We start from the raw sequence: 20168 nt of genomic DNA, 5'->3' as shown, positions 1-20168 counted from the left end.
GTTGATATAGTGAGGTTGGTGGATCAGATTCTGACAGCTAGGGGTCTTCCCCCATCTTCTCAGCCCCCTCTCCCTCCTGGTACAGCGGGTTTTATACTCCTCCTCTGACCTCTTCGCAGGCTTTAGAGCAGTTGACTCCAACCACACAGATTCCAATTACCTTGACACCGACAACCTTCTTGTCTTCGGTACCAGGTATGGCTCTAACTCCTTTGGTGCCTTCAGGACTGATGGGTCCCTGGGACTGGGTCTTCACTGTCAGGCCCAAGAGGTTCGAGTTGGCTCTGTTTTTTTCTTTGGCGCTGACCTTACCTTTTCAGGCTGCAACAACGGAGGACCTGTCCTTGGTTCTGGCTTTTCTGGTGGGTCTCTTTGGGTGGGGTGTGACCCCAGTTCTGAGTTTGTCTGTCTCGGTTCTGAGGTCCCATTCCTCTTCAGGGGGACCTGCCTTTCAAGCTATGGAAAGAGCTTTGGCCACTGCCTCGTCTCAGGTGGCTTCTGTGTTACCAGAGTCTCACCCTTTGACACCTGCTTTACCAGAGCTACAACCAGCCTCCACCCTGGTCAGCAAGCTCCAAGGTCACAAGAGTTACCTGCCAAAGGTCAACCCTTTTTCTGAATCCTCTTTAGATGCTCCCACTGAAGAGCCTCCTTGGAAAAAATTGTGTAAGAGGAAACACCTTGATTCTCCTGAACAATCCGTCATGGAGGACATGGATTTTGATGAGGGGGAGGGTTCTCCCTGGTCACCCCCAGAACATGTCTCCTTTGGAGACATTCTGGAGATCCTAAAACCAAGGGATGATTGGAGGTCCAAAGACCCTTTTTCTGAAGAATCCATGTACTTGCAGGCCTTTGGAGCTTGCCAGTCTACCTCTTGGGTGACCCTGCCTGCTGACCATCTAATTAAATTGATCACTCAGTGGACCTGAAAAGCTCCTGATTCTATAGAGCCTATCCCCTGGAGACCTAATACAATTCTTTCTGCTCCTGAGGATCATCCACACTGGGCAAAAGGTTTAGTAATTGATGCCATGGCGGTAGTGGCTGCCACCAAAAAAGAACTGGCTGAGGAAAGTTCTACTGTACATCCCCCTAACTGAGAGGCCAGGGCGATGGGCAGGTTTGGGAAGCAGGTCTATGCATCATTGACCTTCTGCATCAGGTCTTTGAATTTCTTGGCACACTTCACTAGGCTTCAGAGGGATCAGGTCAAGAAGCTGTCAGATACCCTGGTGGGAGCAGTAGCTGAGTGGGTCCAGGAAAAAGTGGCCTCCCAGTTAGCTACTCTGGAGTCTATCTCGAACTTATCCATGATGCTCATTGCACATGCAGCCGAAGGGGCGACCAGGTCAGCAGGTTCAGGTGTTATGATTCGATGACATGCTTGGATGCACCTGTGTGAGTTTGCGGAACCATTCAAGTCTTCCTTCATCAATGTTCCCTTTGATGGATCCTCATTGTTTGGTCCCAAAGTTAAGGAAACTCTATCCAGGTATGAGAAAGATGGAAAGACTCTGTCTGCTGTGGGTGTACATTTTTCCGCTCCTCAATGATCCTACTCCAGGAATCAAAGGAGTGGCAAAATGTGGTTCAAGAAGTCCAAGAAGCCTTTCCAGGACACATGTGGTACAGACTCCCCTCAGGGCAGAGAGGGGGTTATAATGGAAGATGCCATCCCAGAAGCAGGGGTGGTCCACAGAACCAGGGTTAGGGGGATGTACAGTAGAACTTTCCTCAGCCGGTTCTTTTTTGGTGGCAGCCACTACCACCATGGCCAACCATACCAGTACTGCTGTCAGGAGGCCCGATTGCTTGCCTCTGGAGGCAGTCGGGAGAAGATTTTCTTTGCACTCAACAGCCTGGCAATGCATAACTACCAATGCCTGGGTGCTAAGGATTATTTCCAGAGATTATTTAATCCCCCTTACCCTTTATCCAAGGAACTGTACAAAACTCCCAGACATTCCACCCAGTCAGAGGGACCAAGCAGCATTAGAAATACAAAAGCTGATAGAAAAAAAGAGTCATCCAAGAAGTCCCACCCGACCAATTAGGATCTGGATTTTACTCAAGGTTCTTTTTAGTGCAAAAGAAGACAGGGGACTGGAGACCAATTTTGGATCTCAGCATTCTAAACAAATTTGTCCAACAGTCAAATTTCTGGATGGTCACGGTTCAGTCAATACTTTCCTTTCTAGAGGAAAATGATTGGATGTGCTCTATCAACTTTCAAGACATGTATTACCACATAAAAAGGGACAAACACTCAAGAAAGTTTCTCCACTTCTGGCTAGGAGCCAACCACTACTGATTCAGGGTGCTGCCCTTTGGCCTCACCACAGCCCCCAGGGTGTTCACCAAATGTATGGCAGCAGTAACAGCACACTTGAGGCTGCACGAATTCTGATTGTTTCCATACCTAGACAACTGGCTCCTCACTGCTTCCACTAGGCCTCTACTTCTTCAAATGACGGATTTCATTTTGGAACTATCACAGTGGTTGGTCATCATGGTCAATCTTGCGAAGTCTCAACTGATCCCTTCTCAGGATATGGAATTTATAGGAGCTTGTCTCAACACTTTGTCTTGTGTGGCCTCTCTAGCCATCACAGGCTGCAGAAAATATAATCTCAGGTTCAGCCTATTCTTTGCTCAAGCAAGATATTGGCACAACTAGTACTTCAAGCATTGGGCTCCATGGCTGCAGTGATCACTCTAGTCCCACTAGCAAGATTTCACATGAGACTGCTTCAATGGCTTCTTGTGAACCAATGGTCAATTCTAACCCATCCTATGACTCTCCTAGTTTTTATAACCAGCTGATACAAAGACGACCTGTCCTGGTGGATGCAGTCCAAAGAGATTCTTCTGGTCCATCCCTTTGTCCCTCCTCAGCTTGAGGCCATAGTGACCACAGATGCTTCCCAGATGGGGTGGGGAGGCATTATCTGGGGGAGACAGTCCAAGGCACTTGGTCCCCTTTAGAGGCCAATCTGCATATCAATGTTCTGCAGTTGAGGGCAGTGCTTCTAGCGTTGCATGTATTTCATTCTGCCTTACCTCAGGGGATAATAGCTGTTCAGTCAGACAATATGTCTGTAATCTGGTACAACAACAAACAAGGGGGAACCAAGTCCTACCTGCTGTGTTGAGAAGCCCTTTGAGTGTGTCAATGGGCCGTAACTTCCAACCACTTTCTGATAGCAATGCACATCCCGGGGAGTTCAAATGTGATAGCAGACAAACTGAGCAGATGCATTCTCATGCCTCACAAGTAGTCTTAAATCCCAGAGTGGTGAAGATCTTTCTTTGCTGGGGCCAGTCTTGCTGCAACCTGTTTGCTTCACCCCTGAACAACAAGTGCAGAAGTATTTTGCCCTAATTCCCCCTAAGGAGACATCCCCGAGAGATAGTCTTCTCCTCGATTGGCCCCTGAGTCTCCTTTATGCCTTTCCTCCTTTTCCTCTGATTCCCCTTTTCCTCAAGAAATCAGCTCAATTGAGAAGCAAAGTAATATTCATTGCACCTTACTGGCCTTGTCGAATATGTTTTCCCTTCCTATGGTCTCATCTACTTCAATGCCTGTGGATTCTGGACCCAGTTCCAGACCTTCTGTCTCATCCCCAGGAACTGGTGCATCCCAGCTTACAAACTCTCAAGCAGACTGCTTGGTTTCTCCAGTTCCATTAGTTGCCAGGCATAATGACATTCTATCTCCTGTATGACACATTTTGTTGGCATCTCATAAACCATCCACCGTGAATCTCTACCTTAGTAAATGGAAGAGATTTTTATATGGGCTTATGATAATGGTTATGACAATGGATTATGATCCTTTTTCAGTTTCAGTGGAAAAAGTTCTAGAGTTTTTAGCTACGATATTTGGTAAAGGGGCTTCTGCTTCTGTTATTCCTAGCAGCCATTTCAAATTTTCATAACGGTTTCAGTGAGCAGCCCTTAATTTCTCATAGACTTTGTAAGGTTTTTCTTAAGGGGACAATTCATTTAAAGCCCCCATTCAAAGATCCTCTACCACCATGGGACTTGATGATTGTCTTGCAGTCACTTACATTCTCCCTTTGAACCTGCAGCTACCTGTGACTTAAAGTTCCCCTCTTGGAAAATGTTTTTACTTATAGCTGTTACCTCTGTGAGACGAGTTTCCGAATCACAAGCTCTATGTTCAAAGCCCCTTATCTAGTTTTCCATAAAGACAGTTTCACCCAGAACAAACCTGTCCTTTCTTCCTAAAGTGGTTTCAGAGGCCAGTATCAATCAGTCTATAGATTTGCCTGTATTTTTCCCAAATTTTTTTAATAATGACGAATATTGTCTGCCCCTTTTGGATGTGCACAGGCAGTTACATTTTTACCTGGACAGAACTAAGCAATTCACACAATCAGAACAGTTATTTGTTTCATTTGCAGGTGCAGCCTTGGGCAAACCTGTCTCTAAGGTTACTTTATCAAGATGGGTAAGAGATTGTATTTCCTTTATTTACACTAAAAAGAATCTAAAGCTTCCTATACTGGTGAAGGCACATTCCAGCAGATGTATGGCGACATCAACTGTTTTTCATTCTAAAACTTCCATGTCTGAAATTTGCGCAGCTGCAACATGGGCTACCTCACATACCTTTATTATTCATTACAAATTGGATATGGTCTCCAGGGGGAGAGCCTCCTTTGGTTCTATGGTTCTCAGAAATGTACTTCCATAGGACCACCCAGGATCTAAGGTAGTTGGGGACTCTGTCCCAGATGTCAAGAATAGATGAAGGTAGACATAACTTCTTTATCTGATGTTGTCATACCATAATGTTCCATTTGTGTTGTCAGTCTTCATCTGTTCTTGCATTCCACCTCACCTGCCCCCTCCTTTAGAGTCCTGGTGGAGTGACTTGCTGTCCTGGGATTCCCTGTTAGGATACACCTTGAACATGGCTTCTAACTTGAGTTAGGTCTCACTGTATTGTTTCTGTAAGTCTGCAAACTTAATCTGAGGTATTGTACAGTGGGGCATTGTGGGTAGACTATTAGCTTGAGAGTTTTTTGGCTGACGCGTGCTATATAACGACTGGATCAGTTCCAAGGATCGGAACCATAACTCAGAAATCAAGAATAGATGAAGATCGACAACACAGATGATATAATAAGATATACATTCATTTTATGTGGTAGAGATAGAGATGAAATGAAACATGCATTTAGGAACACATATTTGGGAGTGCCCAGAGTTAGTGAACTTTAGTATACCCTTGCAAAATGGTTAAGGCTGTTATTAGGTGATCATATTTTATTGTTTGCAGTACTCTTCTAATTCAGCTGGGCTACTGCACTTGGAAGGCTTTAGTGGGACTGTTAATGCTAGCAGCAAAGAAAGCCACAACTAAAATGGAAAACTGGTCAGACTCCAATAAATGATGCATTGAATATAATGAACACATTGGAAGACATGAAAATGAGGTCCGGTAAAGAGAATCACCAAATTAATAAGTGGTCTTTATGGAACCAGTACAAGCAAGTGGAAAGTAAATTGAAACATTCATTCCTAGGAATCTACAAGGTCCTGACTGACAATGTTTCCACCTACAAACTGCAAAGTGTGTTTGTTTTGACATATGTTTAAGAATATGAATATGTCAAATAGCAGAATTTGTCTAATAAGAAACAGTTTAGATTCTAGCGGTAATTTGGTAAATATATTGTTTTCTCATGTTATGTAATAGATAGTTCTTAACCAATTGCTTTTCATTATTGAGATTCTGTTAAATAATTTGCTTGTTTCACTAAATAAAGAGATTTGTTTAAAAAATATATGAAAGAGAGACAAATGATAAAAAGAAGTTAGAAAATTTGGAGACCAATTACACTAGTGAATGTGGACTATACACTTAAGAGTATTTTTCAGAATGCATTTGATAAAGTTATAAAGGATGTTGTACAAGAAAGGCCATGTAGAATAGAAAGGAAAACATAAAACAATGTTGATCTTAACTAAGGAAGTTATAGAGGAAATAAGGAGTAATAGAAGGAAAAGTACTAGTTTGTGACATGAAAAATGTAGGAACTCATGGGGCAACATGGAATGCATTTTTGTAGGAAAGTATATGAGAATTTATGGATAGCACCATTAGTAAATGTGTGAATAGGAAATGGAATAAAGATAGAAAACAGAAATCAGATAAGGCTGCCCAATGAATACAGTGTAGTTTGGTCTGATTATGAAGGATCTTATAAGTAAGATGTTGGATAAAATGAAATGAGGAAAGTAGAATTTATGGAGAGAGTGGTATTGCTTTTAATTGTAGGTTATGGGAGTTATTTGGTAGTTATAGTGAAAATAAACATGGGTAAGTGTAGTTAAAAAGGAGCTGATGGGGCTATTGGAAAAAGAATTAATTTTAAGTAAGAGCAATAGAAAAGAGTATTGTATGATATAAAATAAATAACATTTATATAAAACATGCATAGGTTATATTTTGAACAGAAGAGAAATATTGTATTATAAAAAATAAAAAGGAGGGTTGTGCTTAATAATTTTTTTTCTTGTTTTGTTTTGTTTTTTTGTTTTTTGCATAAATATTGAATTATAAACAGTAAATTTAACAGGAAAGAAAATGTTATTGGATAGGTACTGGAAGCAATATACAAAGACATTTTTCAATCAAAGGCATGTATAAAAAGGCAAAATGTTCAAAATGATGGAGATACAAAAGAGTATTGTAAAAGAATGTTTGAATAAATGGGGAGAACGTGTATGAAGATATGCAGAAGAAGAAAATAATGGTATGAAGATGTTGTTATGAGTAGGTGTCATTGGATAGATCCATGGGAGGAATTATGAAAATGTATTAAAGAGGCAATAACAAGGAGGAAGCAAATATTTAAAGATATATTGTTAAGATTTTTGTGGAGAGTTATATTAACTACATTACCACTTAAGGGAATGATTAAATACAATCGGCATGAAGAAATAAAATATAGTGAATATAGTGAAGAAGAATCTATTGAATATGTTTTCTTAAAACTTAGGAGGGTAAAGAAGAAAAAGTAAAGACATACGGGGAGAAGAGAAAGTATAGAATTTACATGTGAAAATTACTTTCTATCAATATTATGATTTATCAACAAATGTGAACATAAAATAGATAGAGTTCCTGCTTGCATTTGGTATGTTTGGAAAGAGCGGTGGGGAGGGTCCATATAAAAAAATATGATAATTTAAAACGAAAGAAAGAAATACCATTTTGGTTACTGGTGAGATAGTAGAGAAGATAAAGAAAAGAAATAAAATTACACTTCCAGCAATTAATTTTTTAACAATCTGGGGAACATATAACCCCTACATAATAAATGCAAGAAGGATGATTGAAATATAAAACTAAATTTGTAGCAAAAGAAAAAAATATATGCAATATATTTTAAAATTCTGTCCAAGTTGTAAATAAAGCTATTTGAATGTATATAAAAAGACCCCTACTGTTTTTGATAAGCGGTGTAGATTCTTGATAATCTACATGAGTTTCCAGTCACTCTGGCAGAAGGGACCTTGGTTTAACATCCAAAGGATAGCACACTCAGGAGTGCAGCATCTCCCTCCTTATGCTGCACTGTAATGTCAGTAATGGAAAATTAATCCAAGCATCTGGAGTGGGAAAAGAACCCACAGCTTTTTGATCTTTCCCATCGAAGATGAACCTGGTGCCCTTTCAGCTAATGATGCTGAGTTAGAAATATTTCTTACCAGTCCTATGTGTATACTCAAAATTGAAACAAAGAACACAAACCAAGAAAAAATAATTAAATGAAAAGGACCAGAGACTGCAGCTCCTTATTTTATTAACAAGACTTAGTGCTTTCATCCATGGTAAACATGTACTTCATCAGAATAACCAGGTAACACAATCCAGACATGTAAATAGACAAAGTAAAACCACATAACCACAACTTAATTAAACACTAATTGATAAAATCTAGGAATATTTAAAGAACCAACAGAAGTATGGTGTCCATATACAAATATATGGTAAAATAGATGTTAAAACGCATAATATGAAACATGAGTAAAACAAAATAAAAGCACTATAATAGTCAAGCAACATTCATAAATTATATAATCCACACAATAAAATAAAATAAATACACATTAGATAAAGACCATTCAAGCTCACAAAAAGGCATAAACCTTTATGCCCCCAGTCTCTGTATAACAAACTGAGCCTCTAACTTCAAGATACTAATTATAGAGACCATCTCATTAAGCCCTGGAGGAACAGTGGCATTGCATTTCAACTGCCACCTGAATTCCTTATATTCAAGATAAAAGTCGTATGCCCCCCAGGTCCTAGGTCAACCTGATCAATGGCAATAAACTTAAAATAGTGAAAAGGGTAGTTTTTTTATATGCTTGGCTAGTGCATTCCTGTCATCACCATGTTGGATGTTGTATAGGTGTTGGTAAATCCTGTTCTTAAATAGCCTTTTCATTTTGCCAATATAGAAGCACTCACAACCCTGGCACTTTACAACATAAACAATCCCCCCTAGTGTTACAGTAATTTCTATGTGTTAATTTAATAACCCCAGTATTTTGAATAAAAACCTCAGGTGTCTCCAAAATAAATCTGTATTGGGAACACTGACCACATTTAACCATCACCACCATAGACTTAACTAGTGGGGTCTATCTAAGAGAGTTTTGAAACAAATATCTTTCTTGTAAATAATGACTGATTTCATTCCCACCTTGCTTAGATGATCATGATCCACCCCAAAAAATACTCCAGTTTTTGTTAATAATATTCCAAATGCCTTCAAAATGTATCTTATAAGGTAACACTAAAGCTTTCTGAAAGGCCCTTGTATTGTCTAAGGAAGCTGGATCATTAGATCCATGGGTACCAAGTCTACTGTTGCCAGTACCCAGAAAAGGAGAGACGTGTCCTTGCTGCCTTTTCCTCTCCGCCTCTCTGAAAATGCTGTTCAAAAACAATCCTGGGTTTTGAACAACATTTTCACCACCTAAGCAAGGTGGGGACAAACCAATCATTGTTTAGAAGAAAAATGTTTTTTTTAAAACTCTGTTAGAGAGACCCCCACTAGTTAATTCAATGGGGGTGACGATTAAATGAGTCAGTGTTCCCAATGTAGATTTATTTTCAAGGCACCTGAGGTTTTTATTAAAAACTTTGGGATTATTAAATTAACACATAGATACTATTGCAACAGTAGGGTTATTGTTTATGTTGCAAAGTGCCAGGGTTGCGAGTGTTTCTATACTGGCAAAATGAAAGGGCTATTTAAGAACAGGATTTACCAGCACCTGTATGACATCCAACATGGTGATGACAGGAATGCACTAGCCAAGCATATCTAAAACTACCCCTTTCACTATTTTAAGTTTAATGCCATAGATCAGGTTGAACTAGGACCTGGGGTGGGGGTGGGGGGTCATCTGACCTTTATCTTGAATATAAGGAAATGAGGTGGCAGTTGAAATGCAATGCCACTATTCCCCCAGGGCTTAATGAGATGGTCTCTATAAGCAGCATCTTGAAGTTAAAGACTCAGTTTGTTATATAGAGACTGGGGGCATATAGGTTTATGCCTTTATGTGACCTGAATGGTCTTTAGCTAATGTGCATTTATTTTATTTTATTGTGTGGATTATATAACTTATGAATGTTGTTTGAATTTTATAGTGCTTTCATTTTGCTTTGTTCAGTCTTCATGTTGTGCATTTTAAAGTCTGTTTTACCATATTCTTGTAAATGGAATCCTTACTGCTGTTGGTTCTTTAAATATGCCTATATTTTATCAATTAGTGTTTAATTAAGTTAGTTGTGTGGTTTTACTTTGTCTGTTTATATGGTTGGATTGTGTTACCTGGTTATTCTGATGAAGTGCATGTTTACCACGGACGAAAAAGCTAAATCATGTTAATAAAATAAGGAGCTACAGTCTCTGGTCCCTTTCATTTTTTTTTTATTTATACTTTTCTTAGTCTTATGCATATGATATTTTGCTTTATCTCTCTTTCACTTAGGAGTGTCTAAGCCAACTTCACCACTTTTGAAGATTGGCTGGAGAAATTTTTCAGTGGAAGACTGAGGACCAGCTTAAGCTCACTAAGATCAAAGCAATGCAAATGCATGCCTGTGTTCATCAACCTCTTTCCTCTGCTTTTGCTCTTTATTATATTTTAAGGAACAGACTGAAAATTGTTTCTCACGTCTGTGTTATGGGTGCAGTTCTTCATGATAAGCTAACATTAGAGGGTCATATGTCAACTGTTATCAAAACAGCTTTCTATAATTTAAAGATTGTTGTCCAGATCTGTAATCTCATTCCATCATTGGACCTAGCAACAGTGGTACATACTCTGACATCCTCTTTCCTGGACTATTGTAACACCCTGTTGATTTGACTATCACATGGAGACGTGCTATAACTGCAGATGGGGCAAAATTCTATAGCAGGACCATTGACTGAGAGCTCCTGATCTTGTTACATCATTCCTCTGCTGCAGGACCTGCACTGACTGCCAGTCAATGCCAAGTCTGTAAAATCATACTTCTTGCATTCCAACTTCTATTTTGCTTGTCTCTTGCTTATGTGAAAGAGCTAATGGCTCCAGGCTACACAGGTTATGAGAAGAAAGGATGCTAGCTGTTTCAGAGGCCTGCTCAGAATATATTGGTTAGCTGCCATTTGCCTATTTGACCCCAGTCCCCTCAAATCAGCAACTTTCTTTGATCTGGGCATAAAGGTAAGAAGCCTCCTATAGGATGTCCATGAAGTTCCATTCTTTTAGGAGTCTTTTAAAATCCTAAATAATGTCATGTAAAGGTAGCAAAAGACAAAAAAGCCCAGAATTATGATAAATGGGAAAAAATCTATACTCACAAAGGCAACACTAAAATGAAACAGGATGTGATATATTTAACTACTTTAAATGTGAGCTGTAATATGCTTTGGCCCAGACAAGAAAAGGAAAATTTAAAATGAAACCCTCCGTATTATTTTCTAAGGATGAAAAACAATTTTAACTGACTCAATAGATTCCTCTCTGTATACTCTTACTTTGGGGACATTGCCTTGCAGTGTAATGGTTCTCCACCAGGGGACATACATTTTTCTTTTCAGGAGACTCACATTTTGACAAAATAATCAGTATATGTTCAAATAGGATTATTGCTACAGGACAAGTTAATGCTAGTGTTTCCCTTGTTCTGTTTGCTATCTGTATCTGGTTGTCTTGTAGATAGACAATTCTAAGCTTCTGTAGTGTTATTGCTCTGTAAATACTGATTAATTATTGATTCCCCCAAGAATATGTTTACTTTTACTATTTAGGCTACAGTATTGTTTAGTAACTTTTCGCCCTCATTGGCTTTAGTTGTCTTTTTCATGGTGATTTAGGATTCTGTGTTTTTTATACATTGTGGCCTTCTTCCAGAGCATTTGTTAAACAATTTGCTCAGTATGGTTCATATTGGACTCCAGAAGGGATGGCAGGTAGCACAGCATTTATTGCTGAATTCGCCTAATGACCGCAACTTGAGGAAATATAAATATACATGCATATAGGGATGCCTCACTCTTGAAGATCTAGCTAAGAAATTATTTACTAGATGCTAATTATGACAAGATGTGTAATGTTTGCATTAAGTTACTGATGTGATGAGTATTCTCACATTATTGTACTTTATCTGTTTGCTTTAAAATGTTTGTTTTCCATTGTAGATCAGAGGTAAATCTTATAGCCTTCTTTCTTAGTGAGAGCCTCACATGCTTTGCCATTATAAAGAGTGAAGAAACATTCATGGCTATCACTGGCAGAAATTATTTTGGGATGATTTAGATGCCTAACTACAGTGACCCATTAATGGTGCACCATGGCTTATTCAAGCCATTTAATCAGTGTAGCATAGTAGCCTCAGAAATAGCCAACTAGGTGACTGCCATTCTCATAGAAGGTACCATTTTCTGAATTATTATTTTTTATTTATAGTTTATTTACTTACTTTTTCGTACATTTTACTTGCAGTTTATATATTTAATTAATGTAATTAATGAGTGATATTCAAACTTAAGTTTCCTAATGCTGCTTTCCATACAAGCTGCTTTGGAAATTGTAATCACTATGTTTATCAAGAGTGAAACAGCACTGATGATTAATGCTAAATCAGCTTTTATTGGCTTCATGTCTTGCCATAGTATCAGAAATAGCATTTCCGGTGTTTACAAATGTCCATAAGGGCAGCAAGTTGAAATGCCTAATTGTGACCATGGTTTCTTTCACATTTCTGCACAGTCAAATGTCAAACAGGAAGCAATAGGGCTATATTGGAAGGAGAAGACAGGTAGATCTTTATTGCAAAACAATCACTGATATGGCTTGTGGGTAGGACTGTGTGTGTGTGTGTGTGTGTGTGTGTGTGTGTGTGTGTGTGTGTGTGTGTGTTAGAGCAGCAAGATGAAAAGCTTTACTGATGCCATCATTTCTTTCATATTTCTTCACAATCAAATATCAGAGATATAAAGAGAAAGTGGGCACATAAGGGAAGGGGTTGTGCCTGATATCAACTAGAGGAAATACAGTAGTGCAGCCATAATTCGGTTGCATTTTTCACAATCAGCTGTCAGAAATGGGCTATATTTTCAGTTTAAAACTTATTTTTAGCATGTTGGCAGTTACCTAACTACTTTACAACTATTAACACTTACCGTATTAGTAATGTTGTTAGGTGCTGCCTGCACTTTATAATTAATGTAGGACATGGGAAGACTTCTTCATTTAGCAGGAGTTTTTAAAGTGGTATGTTACACTAATATGAGTAAAAAAACTTAATATTTTAGCAAGTGTCCATATATATATAACTATATATATATATATATATATATATATATATATATATTTATATGAAGGTGCATGAGATGCTTTTTGTTGTAAAATAAAGTTGTAAAAAACAGGTAGTATATAGTTCTTTAAGAAATATACAAAGCACACTCTGATCATGTGACAAAACCATGTACAGTATGGGGCTTATTTACATTATAATCCTGTATACTGTGTTATTCCACTACTACTACCACCATATACCTTTTTTGGTGAAATAGTCTCTAAAGATCTCCAAGTTTTAATCTCACTTCAATAGTAACTCTCTTCCTCACATAAGCCGCACATTTAATCTATCCTTGAGCCATTCCCATTATAAGTCAGCTCTTGTGTCTTCACATGGCACAAGCATTAAAATGTTTTTCAATGCTTTTCATGTATGTCAGTGCCAGATACTGCTACAGACATTACCAAACCTCTCCTTCCTCTTGTCATATATTCTCTAATGAGATCTAATTCTACTTATGCCACCATTTTACTTTTTTTAGAATTACTTTAAGTTTCTTTAAAAGTATTTCATTTCTTTTGAGACATTTATCTTGAGAAGACACTTCCTATTTTCTGAAATATCTTTCCATTTTGTAAGGTGGGGTGTGTTAGGAGTGAGGTTAAGGTGTTTATAATAGTTTGTGGCCTCCAAGCTAATATATGAGCGACCCATGTGGCCCACTAACAATGTAAGGTTGGACAACACTGCCTTAGATTCATTCCACAAGAAATACAATATGCACATTTCCCTTTTTTCTTTCACAGGTAAATGTCTAACACACAATCATACATATATTGTACTTTCATAATTCACAAACTAAAAATAATACTAATTTGTCCCTGGAAGTGATGTTTTCAAACACTTGACATGCTCATGTAGAGAAAAAAATATTGAGAGTAATTGTGAACTGACACTCAGTTAACTTGCAGATCTCTGGACTTAAAAGCACAACCTAAGTACATTTTATAACTGAAGATCCAAAATATTTTACTATAACAGTATAACCCTGCATTGATAGACACCATCAATATTCCTACATAGCCCTTAGAATATGCCAAGCTGCAAACATCAGTGATATACACAAAAAGTGGATGTCCTTTTTTGTGGGTGTTGCCACAGCTTTTGTTTGAAAGAAAATGACAGTTACATGATTACTTGTTAGAGAGCAGTATGTATGCCCAAGGAGTGTGCAACAGGGTCTCTTGGGAATGGGGAGAGGTGCACTGGGATTGGTGTCATTAGTGGGGGTGCCACTGAGATCTTCATTTCATCTAAGGCCAGCCCCAGCTCTCCCATAGTTATGTATGTATGTCTATATGTATTTACTTATTTATTTTTTGTTAACTTGATAAGCTCACTGGACACAAATTCCCTTTCAGGAGTTACCTAGGAGCACTGTCTGGTAAAGTGACTTGCTCATAGTCACACAGTATTCAACGGAGGCTGAAGGAATGGTTAAGGTGTTTACATTACAGACACAAGGTGCAGAGTTTGATTCTCACATAGGGTAAATGGCTCGGCTTAAAATGGCCCACAAAGACAGTTAGCTTAGTACTAATCTATGAACCTATGAATCATAGCCTGGGCTACATTAAGTAACTTATTATTAACACTGCATTGCCTCAATCCTTTCCTCAAACTGACAGACAAGCTTAAGTGTTCTGATTGGATTTTTTAAGTCCAGTCATAACACTACAGCCATAAATAAACATAATAAAACTGTCTCTACTTATTGATGTAATCATCTTTGGAGGATTATTGAATGTGTTGATAGAAATATTATGCTTAAGTTTTAGGTTCATAGGTTCATAGGTAGGTTCTAGGCTATCTGCCCGAGAGCATTTATAAGCCTAGCCAGAGTGTGTCGGCTTTTGCCACCCCATTGATTAATTAACTGATCGTCTGTCATGCAGAGCCAATGAAGTGATCCCAGGGGTGTATTTTCTATTCCCCATCCACTCGTCAAGGTTTCGCTTGGAGAGTGTTATTGAGGGGCTCTGCCTAATGTAGTTTGGAATTTTGTTCCAAAGCAAGGGGAGTCTCTGTGACAGGAATCTATCCCTCCAGCATGTTCTATTTATTGTTGTGGCTAGGTTTAGCTCACTAGAGCGTATGGCTCACAGTGACTTGGATTTCTTTAGGTGGAGCATGTCCATCAATTCTGAGTTGGACATGCCTTTGTAAGTCAGGCAGCGATCACCTCTGAGTAAGTGATATGCCACTGAGTACAGCCAGAATTTTTTCAGTCGGGCTGCATAGGACATATGTTTGAGGCCAGTAATCCCCTTGGTGAGGTACTTTTGTGGTCTTTCCAGCTGTTGGAAGTGCCTTGTGAGGTACATCCCAAATGGGGCATTGTACTCTACGATGGGTCTGATGAGTGATGAGTAGAGGGGCACTATAACCTTTTTATTTCTAGATGCAAACCCTTTAGTAATTAGATGGGCCACATAGAAGGATTTCCTAACTACTTTGGCAATATGATTGTCAAAGGAGAGATTACTATCTACCTGGGTCCCCAGATCTCTTATTACCTCTTCTGTATTAAGGGGGCTGCCGCCTATGTGGTAATTTGTGGGTGTTTTGTTTTTCCCAAATGGGATGACTATGCATTTTTTGGCATTTAGCTTGAGGCCATGACTTTGACACCATGTGTCCCTCTCAGTAAGGCCCTTTTTGAGGATGCCCGTGTCAGCCGGAGAGTCAATTATGGCTCCCAGTTTGCAGTCATCGATGAACTTGGTTAGCCATAGTCCTCCTGTGTTTGCCTGTACTTCTGTGAAGTATATGCTGAACAGTAGGGGTCCCAGGACCAAGCCTTGTGGGACACCACTTGTGACTGGTTAGGAATCGGACCTGGAGCCCGCTATTCTTACCGTGTGAGTTTTGTCTGCAAGCCAGTTGGCAACCCATCTCGTGACATAGGGGTTTATGTTCAGGCTGGTGAGTTTTTCTATAATACCCAAGTGGGGAATGGTGTCAAAAGCCTTGGTGAGGTCAAGGTAGGCTGTGTGAACCACCTTTCCCACGTCTATGGCCTCGGTGACTGTCTCAAAGAAGTCAACCAGGTTTAATAGGCATGATCTGCCCTTAACAAAGCCGAACTGGGTTGGGTCAAGTGTTTCGAGGTTCCCAATGTCTTTGTTAATGAGTTCCATGATGATGTGCTCCATAACCTTGCAGACCAGGCTAATCAGGCTTATGGGGCGATAGTTACCAGGGTCAGTTGTGGCCCCGCCTTTGTGGAGAGGAATAACCGTTGCTGTGCGCCATTCTATGGGCACATATCCTGTGGAGAGGCTGAGGTTGAACAGCTTGTTTAGGTGGGGATTAGTTCGTTCTGCAGTTCGTGCAAGATGCAGCCTGGGACACCATCTGGCCCCATTGATGCTGTGTTTTTGACATTTGAAAGGGCTGTTTTCACCTGTGCATCTGTGATTTCTGGGACACTACACTTTTCCGGTATTGTTGTGGGCCCTTTTGGGGGTGAGAGGGAGGTGAAGTTTGCACTGAATCTATCTGCCAGGATGTTGGCAATATCAGTAGGTTCAGTATATTTTGTGCTATTTTGCACTAGTTCAGTGCATATCTGCGAGTTGCCACTTAGATTCTTAACATAGCTAAAGAAGGCTTTGTGGTTACCTTTTGAATCCTTGTCTATTTTTCTTTCGAAGTTAGCCTTGGATGATTTTATGAGGGACCTTAGTTTCTTACTGATACTGATCAGGGATATCTTTCTTTCTTGGGATTTGCTTTTTTTCTGAACTAGTTTCCTCCTTCTATTGTATAGCCTGTTTATGGCAGGGGTCCACCAAACTGGTTTCCTTCTCTTAGAGGAGTGAGTCTTGGTTTTTCTAGGGATGGCACAATCCATGCATCCTTGTAGGTGCTCATAGAGTACATTTGTAAAGGTTTCTGCATCTTGGGTAGCATTATCCTTTAGCGTGGAGGCTGTGAAACTTACCACCTCTGTCTTACGTAAGGTGAAGTTTGCTTTAGAAAAGTTTTTTACTGTGGTTTCCTTAGTTGGGGGTGGTGATGGGGTGTGGACATCCAGAGTGATTAGTTTATGGTCTGATCTAACCAGTGACAGGTTGACCTCTGGTGCGGAACACCTATCGCCCATGTTGGTGATGACCAGGTCCAATATATTTTCACCTCTGGCAGGGGAGTTTACCAGCTGATCCAGGACATTTGAGTTGATGAATTCCAGGAAGCTGTGGGCGTGGGAGTTTGTACTCGAGTAGTTTTCCCAGTGGATGGTAGAGTAATTGAAATCGCCCAATATCAGGGTGTTCGGTAGGACCTTCACGTTTTCCAGTGTCTCCAGAAAGGTGGAGTGGTGGTCCTGGGTCATGGAGGGTGATCTGTAGCAGGCCGCAATTTGCATTGCAGATTTGCCCGATGTTAGTTGCACATGGATGATCTCAGAGGTATCATGCTGCGCCACTAACCTGGAGGTGTAGGTATCCTTGATGAATATAGATTCACCCCCTCCTTTTGTGTTTCGGTCCTTGTTCTGTGGCCGAAACGTGTGGTATGAGTTATAGCCCGGTAGTGCTGGGGGCTCACTGGAGCCTTGAACCAGGTTTCAATTACTGCACAGAAGTTGATGTTCTCCATACTGAGGAGTGCTTCAAGCGCGTACATTTTGAGATTTAAACTCCTGGAGTTGAGTAGCATAACCCTCAGTTTTTTGTTAATTGTGCTGTTTAGAGAGGTGGGTTTGACTTTTGAGCCTTGCCTAAAAAAGGCACTATGAGGGCAGCAAGATCCTTGGTCAGTATTCGAAAGCCTAGGGGTGACAGGTGCAAGCCGTCTCTTGCGAAGCAACACAGCTTGTCGAGTATGTCGTCCCAGGCTGACAGACACTGGATCCCCTTTGAATGACACCAGAAGCTTAGCCAATTGTTGAAATTGATCATTTCTTCTTTATACTGAGGTATAATTCTTGGTGAGGGCAGGATGCTACTCAGGGTCAGGGTCATACCAGCCTGGACTACATGATCAGAGAGCTCTTCCATGTCTCTTTTCATGTAGTCCAGGGAGGTATGTCTCAAGTCATTCACACCAACATGATCAATGACAGAGTCATATTTGTACTTGTTCTGGAGTGACCTGAGTGCTTGTGTTATGTGGTGGATTCTGGCTCCCGAGAGGCAGCTAACAGTAACCTTCTGCTTGTCCAGCCTAGTGAGTGGGACGTCAGTGTGTCTGACTATAGAGTCACCTATTACTAGTGTGTTAGGTATGTTTTTTCACCTTAAGGGTTGTGATTGTGCGGCACACTGATTTTGTGTTTTATGCGTTGTCTGGTTTGTGACGGGAGGTTAGGGTTGTTTGGGTGTCTGCTTTGGACGTCTCTGATGCTTTTGCAGGTTTTTATTTAGAGCCTCCGAGTATGATTTTGTGTATTTATCTGTATTTTTTGCCAGTGCTGTTTTAGTAGGTCTATGTGTGGCTGGAGGTGTGGTGCAAGTGTGAACCTTCTCCTCTTGACTGTCTGTTCCAGTCTTGGGTAGAGACAGCTTAGCTTCCAGTTTGTTGTATAATTGCATCTCTCGCATATGTTAGTGTTTTGTGGTAGGAGGAGAGGGTTGTCTGTGTACATGAGGCAGTTGTAACATTGTCTCAGGATACCCAAGTTCACCAGCTGGAGTGGAGAGTATACCTGAAATTGCCCTTTGGTCATGCCTGAATAGTAGGGTGAGCTGCTTAGTCGCTTGGTTGGTGAGGGGTGAATAATGAGCCTTGCCTTGCTGGGCAATCAAGTGTCGGGGTATATTAGTGCTTGCTATTAGGTCTGAGCAAGTGCTGGGCTGTAGGATGCTTTTTGAGTGCTTAGGTTGAGAATTAGACTAGCTTCAAGGAAAAAACTGAAGAGGAGACTTAGTGGAGCCGGGAATAATTTAACAGTAGCTAACTGGCGCTACCAGCGCGCAAAACCGTGCAAACTCGGTTTTTATAGTAGGAAAATGAAAGAGAAAGAAATTTGCCCAAAATGGCCAATAAACTACTAACTTCTGGGCTGGAACCACTCCTCCAGGGACAGATAGGCTGCTCAAAGCTCCCATCTCTCACAGGTGAACAGAGAAACTTCCTTCTATCCAAGTAAGGTATGGGCAACTCAGAAACTAGTATCATAGCCCTAAATTGAGCACTAGCCTGAAAACTGGACTATACTAGCTTAGAAAGGTGGGAAACAAGGAATATTTTTGTTTTTTTTTTGAAAAGATAAGGCAAAACCAGTAAAAAATATACTTAAAACAGCTTTAAACGACTACAAACGATCAGAAAAGGCTATCGCACTTTAGTGTGTAGCCTACAACAGTTAAACAAATTATTTAAACAAAAAACGACTTTTTAAAAGTGCAGGCAGTCAAATAAGTATAATATGTGAAAAAAACAAGTTTTTAAATCACAATAAACCCTGGAAAATCTCTGTTTAGGCGGAAAACAGTTAAGTACAGCAAGAAAGTACAGAAAACTGATACTTAATCGCTCCAAAGTCTCTCTTCTAAGCTAGAAGGCTTTTATCAGTTTAAGGCTTTTTAGTGCTACCCAGTAGGTTAGTTAAGTTAGTTAGTTTAGTTAGTTAGGTTAGTTTTGCTTTGCAGGAATGGCAGGCAGAAAGACAAAAGGGGAAAAACACAGCAAGACATTAAAATATTACTTTGCATTGAATGTGGCAATGCGATGCAGTTGTGTTGTTTGTTATGTAATGTCCATCTATTTCTAAACTTCCAAGATTGTTTTAATATATAAATACAGTGTACATTTGCTAAAGAGATTTTATCCCTATCACTGTTAATTTGTCTAAAATGATAATGTGTGAGAGGATAAATATGAATTTGATATAGCTGTGCATTTTTTTAATCCAGGTGTGATGTCTCTGCTGAGACCACTTCTGTTGGATGTAGTCCCAACCATTCAGCAGACTGCAGCTCTTGCCCTAGGAAGGCTAGCCAATTACAACGATGACCTGGCAGAAGCAGTTGTTAAGGGCGACATACTTCCACAGCTTGTATATTCATTGGCTGAGCAGAATGTAAGCACTGTATTTTTTAATGAATCTATATACATATTTAAAACTTAATATTTTGCTCATTAACTTAATAAATATGATTGCTGCATAACTTTGTATTTCATTCCACCTTAATATAATTCAGTGTACAGTATAATACAGTGAGCTTTGCCATAAAATACAGAATCTCAAACCATGCTTTAACTGTAAAAAACGCATTTCTCACAATTTGAGGGTGTCTTGAGTTAG

At 39.7% G+C, this 20168-nt stretch overlaps 1 protein-coding gene across 2 annotated transcripts in view; it reads left to right on the top strand.

Moving 5' to 3' along the window:
* Positions 1-20168, top strand: part of SPAG6 (sperm associated antigen 6) — an 812261-nt gene that overhangs the window by 123065 nt on the left and 669028 nt on the right. For both annotated transcript variants that reach the window (XM_044064563.1, XM_044064564.1), the window contains one exon: positions 19777-19943. In XM_044064563.1, coding sequence (XP_043920498.1) covers positions 19777-19943 — 167 coding nt within the window. The remainder of the gene's footprint in view (positions 1-19776; positions 19944-20168) is intronic.

The sequence above is a fragment of the Protopterus annectens genome, chromosome 3.part0 (genome assembly GCF_019279795.1).
Source record: "Protopterus annectens isolate FY-2018-M chromosome 3.part0, PAN1.0, whole genome shotgun sequence".
NCBI lineage: Eukaryota > Metazoa > Chordata > Ceratodontiformes > Protopteridae > Protopterus > Protopterus annectens.
The sequence above is the reverse complement of the archived record's forward strand: the minus strand, read 5'-3'. Positions and strand labels throughout refer to the sequence as shown.